The sequence below is a fragment of the Sphaerodactylus townsendi genome, linkage group LG03 (assembly GCF_021028975.2).
Source record: "Sphaerodactylus townsendi isolate TG3544 linkage group LG03, MPM_Stown_v2.3, whole genome shotgun sequence".
Taxonomy (NCBI): Eukaryota; Metazoa; Chordata; class Lepidosauria; order Squamata; family Sphaerodactylidae; genus Sphaerodactylus; species Sphaerodactylus townsendi.
The window spans coordinates 23718587-23728276 of NC_059427.1; the positions used below are offsets into that span (position 1 = coordinate 23718587).

General features: G+C 47.8%; 1 protein-coding gene across 1 annotated transcript; it reads right to left on the reverse strand.

The window, feature by feature from the left end:
• Window positions 1–320: 320 nt before the first annotated feature.
• On the reverse strand, window positions 321–7790 carry NDUFAF3 (NADH:ubiquinone oxidoreductase complex assembly factor 3). Its single transcript, XM_048491676.1, has 5 exons — window positions 7632–7790; window positions 6136–6328; window positions 4075–4141; window positions 1618–1718; window positions 321–673 (listed from the first exon to the last, which is right to left on the reverse strand). Exons 1-5 carry the CDS (start codon window positions 7706–7708, stop codon window positions 563–565), a joined length of 549 nt encoding a protein of 182 aa, XP_048347633.1. The 5' UTR covers window positions 7709–7790; the 3' UTR covers window positions 321–562.
• Window positions 7791–9690: the final 1900 nt, after the last annotated feature.

The following is a 9690-nucleotide window of genomic DNA, read 5'->3' on the forward strand; positions in this document are numbered from 1 at the left end:
GATCCAAATAACAGCTTGCCTCTGCATAGCGACCCTGGACTTCCTTGGTGGCCTCCCATTCAAGTACTAAGCAGGGCCAACCCAACTGAGCTTCTGAGAGACCCGGCTAGCCCTGAGCAATTCAGGGCAGGCCCACGGCACTTGCATTTAGTGGTGATGAAGTCTGCAAGGGCTGGGGGCAGGGGCATCATCTGGGATTGTAGGGTGGTCTCTCTCAGTCCCAACACTGCACGCAAGAGCAGAGAAGGACAATCCTGGCTCCTTTTACAAAAACAGAAGCAAAAGATAAAATTAAAAAAAAATTAAATTGGAAGGCTTAGTTATGTGGCTTCAAGTTTATTCAGCATCTTCACTCTGGCCTATATACTTCATGCTCCAGTGCTAATGTTACACCACTCAGCGCTGGAGAAATATATGGCAAAGTTCTCTTCTGGCAGCCTCGAGAATGAGGGGCCCCTTAGCTGTGGCAGTTAAAAATGCAGCAGAAAACCAGAAGGGCCAGGAGTCCCTTTCCTCTGGCCTGCCAGGGTCTCTTCCTCCCCATGTTCATTCCCACGGAGTCTCAGCCAATTGCTACATCACTGTGCTGTCTGAAACCAGGCGGTGGGATGAGGCCGGCAGCTGCCACCCGCCGCTCACTTGTCAAGAAGTTGAAGGTTGCGCAGGCATTGGGCTGGGAAAGCAAACAGGAAAAGGAATGAGGCCCAGGTAGAAAGCGGGACCAAAGCAAGTTATAGTTGTAACAGAGACAGTGAGCACATCTGAGCCAGAGCTGCCAAAGACTCCAATATACAAACTCGAAGCAATTGTTTATTTCGTTCCACTCTTCTGTTTCCAAAACCATCAAGGTGGAGCAAAAAGCTTACCGGCATGTCTTGAAAAGCTGATTAGGCCTGTTGCCAGCGCACCAATATATACTTAACCCCCCCCTCACACACACACACACACACTTTCTTTTGTCCTACTCCTTGAAGAAGAAACAAAACAGATTTTTGACAGCCAGAAATCCAGATGTCGGAAAGAGGATACAGCTAAGGTCCTCCGGAATTGCGTTAAGCGCCGTCGAGTCATTTCCAACGTGTAGCTGGCTCAAATGCTGTGATTGCTGCACGTGTTTCGGTGTGCATGTTGTTAGCAGACATAGCCAAAAGCCCCACAACCACAGACACGTTTTCTCCCACAGCCATGAGGGTTAGCAGTCTTCAGTCTAACATGCAACCAATGTCTTAATGAGATCCCACCGCTTCTATATGTACGTGGGAGTAAAGTGCCTTCAAGTTGCAGCCAATTTACAGCAATCTCAGCAAGGAGCTTTCAAGGTAAGTGAGAAGCAGAGGGGCAGAGTCTTCCTTTGGGATCTCACTTCCAAGGACCAACCCCCCTTAGCTTCTGAGATCTGACGAGATAGGGCTATAGGCCATGGTGGCAGGGGCTGATGGGAATTGTAGTCCATGAACATCTGGAGAGCCGCAGGTTGCAGACCCCTGGGCTATACTATGTTACTTTCACAACTTCTGTACAGAGTGACTTACAATAGTCCTTGTGAAACTGCAGTGCACTTAATCCTACAACAGAGGGCAGAGTCCACCCCATGTTGCAGTTCCCCGAAACCCTTACCGTGTCCTGGACTTCTACAGCAATCCCGCATTGCCGCATTAACTTCAAGACAGTAGGATCCAGCCGCTCCACCTTATCTCCTGTCCCCACCACTACGATTTCTGCGGGAAGCAGAGAGAAGAAGCTGATCAGAATACGTCACTCCACCTTAACTTTTGTGGTCAGCATGCTCTGCATCACGTGAACCCTTTAAGGACTGAAGATGAAAATTCTTCGTAAATGGTAGACAGTGAAATTATGATCTAGCTCCGGCTGGTTGGTTATGACTCCTGTCTACCATCTCATGTCTGACTTGCCAAAGTTATGTGTCTTCCATGATCACTCCACACAAGGGAAACTGGGCCCACTGCTATTCAATATTTTCACCAATGACTTGAATGATGAGTTTGGAGAGGAGACGGCTGAGGAGGGATATGATTGAAGTCTATAAAATTATGCATGGGGTAGAAAATGTTGACAGAGAGACATTTTTCTCTCTTTCTCACAATACTAGAACCAGGGGGCATTCATTGAAAATGCTGGGGGGAAGAATTAGGACTAATAAAAGGAAACACTTCTTCACGCAACGTGTGATTGGTGTTTGGAATATGCTGCCACAGGAGGTGGTGATGGCCACTAGCCTGGATAGCTTTAAAAGGGGCTTGGACAGATTTATGGAGGAGAAGTCGATTTATGGCTACCAATCTTGATCCTCTTTGATCTGAGATTGCAAATGCCTTAGCAGACCAGGTGATCGGGAGCAACAGCCGCAGAAGGCCACTGCTTTCACATCCTGCACGTGAGCTCCCAAAGGCACCTGGTGGGCCACTGCGAGTAGCAGAGAGCTGGACTAGATGGACTCTGTTCTGATCCAGCTGGCTTGTTCTTACGTTCTTATGGAATAGAAGGCATGCTACTCAAATTTGCAGATGACACCAATTAAGAGGAGTAGCTAATTCCCCAGAGGACAGGGTCAGAATTCAAAATGACCTGGGCAGATTAGAGAGCTGGGGCAAAACTAACAAAATGAATTTCAACAGGGAGAAATGTAAGATTCTTGACCTGGGTAGAAAAAAATGAAATTCACTGATATACACCTGGCTTGACAACAGTACATGTGAAAGGGATTTGGGATTCTTACTAGATCATAAATTGAACATGAGTCAACAGTGTGATGTGGCAGCTAAGAAAGCCAATGCAATTCTGAGCTGCAGCAACAGCAGTATAGAATCTAGATCAAGAAAAGTAATAGTACCACTCTATTCTGCATTGGTCAGATCTCACCTGGAATACTGTGTACAGTTTTGGGCACCACAATTCAAGAAGAACATAAGAAAGAGCCTGCTGGATCAGACCAGAGTCCATCTAATCCAGCACTCTGCTACTTGCAGTGGCCCACCAGGTGCCTTTGGGAGCTCACATGCAGGATGTGAAAACAATGGATATTGACATGCTGGAATGGGTCCAGAGGAGGGTGACCAAAATGGTCAAAAGGTGTGAAATCCATGCCCTATAAGGAGAGACTTAGGGAACTGGGTATGTTTAGTCTGGAGAAGGTTAAGGGGTGACATGATAGCCATGTTTAAATATTTGAAGGGATATCATGTTGAAGATGGAGCAAGCTTGTTTTATGCTGCTCCAGAGACTAGGACATGGAGTAATGGACTCAAACTATGAGAAAAGAGATTTCACCTAAACATTAGGAAGAACTTCCTGATGATAAGGGCTGTTTGACAGTAGAATACAATGCCTAGGAGGGTGGTGGAATCTCCTTCTTTGGAGGCTTTTAAACAGAGGCTAGCTGGTCATCTGTCAAGGGTGCTTTGATGGTGAGTTCCTGTATGTCAGGGGGTTGGACTGTTTGGCCCTTGTGATCTCTTCCAACTCTATGATTCAAAATCTATTTTTAGCATGGCTGAGCTATTTTTAGCATGGCCAGCTTTGCCACCTGTTTCACAAGCTGGGCAGATTGGAAGGAGGACACTTTGGCAACTTTGAAGGGGGTCCATAAACTCAGATGAAGTGTTAAGCCCACTTAGCAGCAGCAGCCTCCATATTCCCTGCTGCTATTTTTCTTTGTCCACAAGACACACGAGGACGCCACACAGCCACTGAGATCAAGCTTTGGCGCTCACATCCAAAGCATGAACACTGCCTCCTGACTTAACTATCTCCAGTCAAGAAAAATTATGCCCAGCCGTGCAGAATGTGATCACCATCACCAGATTCACAGGGATCGGCCACAGCAAATAAGCTGCAGGGTGAGGAACCTTTTTCGATATAAATAAAAGCTTCATTGTGCACATTTTCAATGGCATTATTTTTTTTCGGCAACATATAGATCAAGACTTGGATCGGTCCTGGTAAGGTACTGGCAGACATCATCTATTTCTAGCATACGCAGCAGAGGAAACTTTCATGCCACTCCCATGTGTAATATTATGATGGAAGGAAGTCCTCGGGGATCTGCACACTGACCTATCCTGGGTTCCAGCAGGCGGAATAGGGAAAGACTCTCAGCTGTGATGTCCTTGTAAGTGCCAACCTGGGAAAAAATGGACGAGAGTGTTCAGGGGCCACGCAAAACCAAAAGAATGGGTGTGAAAAGTCCAATGATTCATGAAGCAAGAAGGCCTATTCTCTAAAGCAGTGATGGTGAACCTTTTTGAGACCGAGTGCCCAAATTGCAAACCCAAACCTCACTTATTTATCGCAAAGTGCCAACCTGATAATTTAACCTGAATGCTGAGGTTTTAGTTTAGAAAAAAACGGTTGGCTCCCTCTTCCTCTGACCCACCAGCTCGAGCAGGGGCTAGCCTGCTCTAGCCTCCAGCAAGTTCCATGCACGCTGTTCTGTGCCTCTCTAGCATCTCTGCCTCCTCTGTGCCCCCCCCCCCCCCCCCCCCCCCCCCCCCCCCCCCCCCCCCCCCCCCCCGCCCCTCAGGCAGCAGCCACCTGGAGCACAGGCATTAGGCCCGCCAGCTGAGTCCTCCCTGCTCACCGCGGTGCATGCACGTTGTGCTCAGTGGCCCAGGCCAGCCTAGATGTGTGTGTGGGGTGTGTGTGATGTTCTGCCCCCACATGATGAACTCAGTGTGTGTGTGCCCACAGAGAGGGCTCCGAGTGCCACCTCTGGCACCCGTGCCATAGGTTCGCCATCACTGCTCTAAAGCACCCTCAGCCAGCAAATACCTGTCTAGCTGTTGGCAAACAACTGCAGGCAACAGTTCTATGGCAGCAGCAGCATAGAGCTTGAGAGAGCACTGCTAGAAGACCGCTTCTTATATCATCTTATGCTGCTATTAGATTGTTTAAAAAAGAAAATCTGCTTGCTTGGGAGCACCCTTTTACAATAAACACAATAAAAGCAGCAGCCACTCATCTGCTTGTAAGTTCCCAAAACAAATAAATAAAAATTACTAAGGGCTAATGGCTGCTTTTTAGACAGCCATTTTCTCAGCAAAACGGATAAGCAGGCAGGAACCCCGTTTAAAGCTATGCAACGGCTACTCTGTCTCCCAAGGCAACAGCCCAATTCAATAGGAGTGCTGTTTCAAAATACAAAACAGGCTGTAGACATTTTCGCTACCATCTCCATGCCACGTCTCACAAGGCCTTGCTTCTTCCCCACCTCTATAGAAAAACGGAGAAGGAATACCACTTGCCACTTTTCCTGTCACGACTAAGGCAGGATACAGAGGTGCACCAACCAGTGGCGGAGCAGCAAGGGAGAAGGGGGTGCGTTGTGCACCGGACTCATGCCTGGGGTGCGGAAAATTGCCCCACGCTCCTCTCCCTTTTCCTTGTGCCCTCCCACGCCCTCCTGTGCAGCCTCCCCCTTCCCCTTCCCACATTTACCTTTGTTCCTTTTCTTTTTCTAGTACTTTTTCAGGCTGAAAAAAGCGGCCTATTTACAGTTCAGGCTCAAACTACAGTTCCCAGGAGACCTTGGGGCTCACAAGGTCTCCTGGGAAGTATAGTTCCTCAGGCCGTTTTTAGCCTGAACTGTGAAGAGGCCACTTTTTTCAGCCTGAAGAAGCACTGGAAAAAGAAAAGGAACTAAGGGAAGTGTGGGAAGGAGGGCGGGGGAGTGCCACGGGGGGGGGGGGCGCAGGGGGCTATGGGGGGGCGGAAAAAACACACTGCACACCGGGCGCAGTTCGGCCCAGCTACGCCTCTGGCACCAACTTTGAGGCTGGTTCACATATGTGAGCGGAGAAGAATGTTTCGGACCACTGGTGGCAGACTCTGTCTTTGAATGTTCCTTCACATTAAGAACTCAATTCAATGCCAAACCAGCACAGCTGAGATTTTTTTTAAAATCCCCCTTCTCCCTATTTATTGTACTGGTTTTCTATTTTCAGGGAGTTCTTCACATGGGGGAGAATTCCAAAATATGATCGTCTACCTGTACTCTGAAGTAGCACAGTGCACCCTAGCACACTGTGCCTCTTCATGTACGAGCCGAGCATTGGACTCAGGATCCTGAGCGCAAGATCACTTCGAGCGCCAGAACACTCAGAAACTTGAAATACTCACGTTCCACTGGAGGATGGCTCGTGGCAAGACGGCACAAGGCCCTACTACTTTGTCACCATTAATGGTGAAGCCCCAGCCATTGTAAGCTTCAATAAACATGATTTCATGGGATTCTTTTTCCAAGCGGTGGATAGTCGTCTTCTGGTACATCTCATCGTCAGAAGGCGTGAGGCGATGACCCCGCTGAGGCTGCCTGACATCAGACACATGGAGAAGATACCACAAATTAGATTTATGTTATGGGAAGGTCACCCCCTTGCCACTTTGCCTTCAAGTCAGGAATATTGTGCCTGGAAGGATGACGCAATTGAAAATACCAATAAAAATAAAAAGATTCCCACTTCAACTGTAAAGCAGATATAGACAAGGAAATGGTGGGGGGGAGGGGTAATTCCGTAACCTGTTCAGCGAACAAAGTGATTAAGCAATGTTAACAAATCCTTGTCAACAGATCTTGGGCAGGCAGAAATTAACAGTGGCTCTGGAAGGTACAGGCCTTAATTAAAAGTAAACAGGAAGCAGAAATAGGTGTGAAATCTGAGGGCCTAACTATACAGTATATATCTAGTTGCCCTGCATTGGGGAGGTGGTTGGTGGGGCATGATGATGTCACTTCTGGCTTGACCTGGAAGGGTAGCCATCACAGCAGGGCAACACTCTAGCATTCACCTTAGATTAGAGCCTCCTTCCATGGTCTCCCATCCACGTATAGACCGGGTACAGCTTCTGAGATTTGTCAAGATCGGGCAGTAATATGTGATTCTACATCCCAAGATCATAAATAAATAGCAACAAATTAAAAGATCACCCTCCAAACACGTGCAGAGCGTGTTTCTCACAAAGCAACCACACTACAGCAACCCGACATTTGAAAAAGCTCCATGGTCAAACGGTGTGGGGCTCACGCATGTCAGCCTTGACTGATCTGGAAAAGCAGCCTCCTAATGTCAGGTGCGCAGGACAACGTCTCTGGATGCTCAGTGCCATTGAAATACACTCTGCACATTCTCATAGGGCGCTTTTTATCATTATAGCACATGTTCCAGGGTGGGGCTCCCCCTCTCCCCCACACAACATCTTGTTCAGGAACAAAGAGTCTTGTATCCAACGATGGTTTGGCTTTTTTTAAAAAAAGAGTTGTGGGGCACTGACTTGTTCCAGTAAGTAACTTCTCTTGGACCAAGTCCGGGGATTCGAAAATCAAACCAAATAAAAACAAATAAATATTCAAATCCCTGTCATGCGGACTCAGGGGAGTCATTCCCGTTTAACTTTGTCTGCTTCGCAGGGTTGTTGTGAAGATGAATGGGAAGAGACAGAACCATGAGTTCAGAGCAGCTGGAAACAAGTCAACTGTCATCTCCCTCCAAAGTGAGAAAAGAAGAGCGCATCAATGGACGCTGTTTAAATATCTCATAATCCTCTTTGCTTTCTCCCACCCCCCTACTCCAAGATCTCCCCATTTGGAGGCAGATCCCTTCGGGGTTTGTACCTACCCGTTGTAAAGAGGCTTCGTTGCAGCCGCGCATCTCCAGCGGAGGAATGGACTAAGCAACCTCAGCGCGCCAGCCATGAGGAGACCACCAACGGGACGGGATCGCAACCAGCAGAGATCGCGAAGCCCCTGCAAAATAGATCACGCCTCCTCCTGGTCCGCTTTCCGGTTTCTTTCGAGGGCTACCACTAGATGGAGGCAGAGTAACGCCATGAAAGCAAAAAAAAAAAGACTACAACTCCCAGAACCTACTGCTCCCCAGAAGAAGAAAGGCTAAACTGGTTTTTAGTGTGTTTTAGTGCTCTTTCAGAGCTCTTGATGGGCGGCTGTTTAAATGGCCTCGGGAGAGAAACACAATGTTTGGGCAGGGTTGGGAGAAAGTCGTGACTCGCTGAGTTTCTTACTCACTGGTAATAAACCCGTAGGAACCCTGCAGCACGACTGTTGTGTGCACGTGGCTGAAAAAGAGAGAAGGGTGCGCTCAGAACTGGCAACGGCGGCGAATGGTTTTTAGCGCGCTTTTGTGGCGCCAGAAGGAGAAATCCGATTGCAAACCAGTTGTAAATTGCCTGCTGGGAGCTGGGAACATGTGCTGCACACGTGGAAAGTCGCCATTCGCTCCCAGTGCTCCGGATTACAGCTTTCCGGTAGCAAGACTTGGGGAGAAAAGCACTTTTACTGGCCACCTTGGAGAGGCAGCGTTGGGCTTCGATAGATTCCTCATTTGCTCACGTCTAAGAAAGTTTCTCAAGTTCGCCTTTTGTTTGTGCCAGGCTTCCGGACTTTTAAAAGCTGTCTGGAGGGCAATAAAGGAACAAGTGCTGTTTCCCACGTTACTATGCTGATTTGTGTGTATGTGTGTGTGTGTGGGGGGGGGGAGATAATAACACAGCTGCTGCTTTCCTTTGTGTAAACATAGTTTAAATAAAAAGTAACACTGCAAGTAGCTCTATTAATCTACAGGCAAGTGTTTCTGGTGAGACATATTTATGTGATTCGTTTTCCTAGGACAAACAAAACCAACACAAACTGCAAGCTTTCTGAATGGTGAAAAGTGGGTGAAGTTGCCCTGGGGCCTGCTGGGAAATGCTCATCCCTCTGGCTGTAGATGGCATACATCCCATAGTCTATTTTAGGACTACAGCTGAAGGCAGGGACCTTTCCTGCCATGCCGTGAGCCATCATCTTGTTTTTTGAAGTGTTATCAATAACTGGTCCTAACAGGGGGGGTGTCCGTGATGGTTGTTTTAAAAAGGATGTGAGCCCCTTACCAGGGCGAAAAGGTGGGGGATCCCAGCAAGGAGTTGAAAAGACTGAATCAGCCTTTGGGAGTAGACAGATAGGATGAAATAACAAAGATAACAAATAGAAGCAATGTGACCTCAGTACAGTAGAGCTACAAGTCAAACTCGTGGCCCTCCAGATGTTATGAACTACAGTTCCCATCATCCCCTGCCAGCATGATGCTGGCAGGGGATGATGGGAACTGTAGTCCATAACTTCTGGAGGGCGGCGAGTTTGACACCTGGGAAAGGATTAGGAACAGCAGAGAGAATGTGAGGAATGTGGTAGAAATGGTTGGAAGGGGTGGGGGTCCAATACTTCCTTTTATTATTACAGAGGGATGGTCATGTTGAGGAAAAGAGGAAGTTTACGTTATTTAACAGAAGTTGCAGGCTTAATGTGCATCACGTACGAAGTATTCCCTCTGCTGGTTACCCAGTGCTGTTGTGTCCAGGTTGCATGCCCATTTCCCCCTAATACGTTGAAGCTTAGAGCACAGTACTGCAGTCAAAGCTGTACTCATGATCTGAATATAATCCTCCTGACATAAGTCAGTTTCAGATAGTTGGCTCAAGGGTGGCTCCACCGGTTGCTGAGGATAAAGTGTAGACAACTGGGGAAGGCAATGGCAAAGTGAGCCAGCGTGGTGTAGTGGTTAAGAGCAGGTGGACTCTAATCTGGAGAACCGGGTTTCTTCATTTGGCTTGGATGTATCATTCTGTAAATATGCATTATTATGGATTGGGAAGACAAAGTGGATTGAGAAAGCTTGTTCT

Coding starts and splice junctions, on each gene's coding strand:
- NDUFAF3 (XM_048491676.1), bottom strand. CDS start 7,708: ATGGCTGGCGCGCTGAGGTTGCTTAGTCCATTCCTCCGCTGGAGATGC. Junction 6,329..7,631: donor ACGAAGCCTCTTTACAACGG/GTAGGTACAAAC, acceptor GTCTGATGTCAG/GCAGCCTCAGCGGGGTCATC. Junction 1,719..4,074: donor CCTGCTGGAACCCAGGATAG/GTCAGTGTGCAG, acceptor TGCTTCCCGCAG/AAATCGTAGTGGTGGGGACA.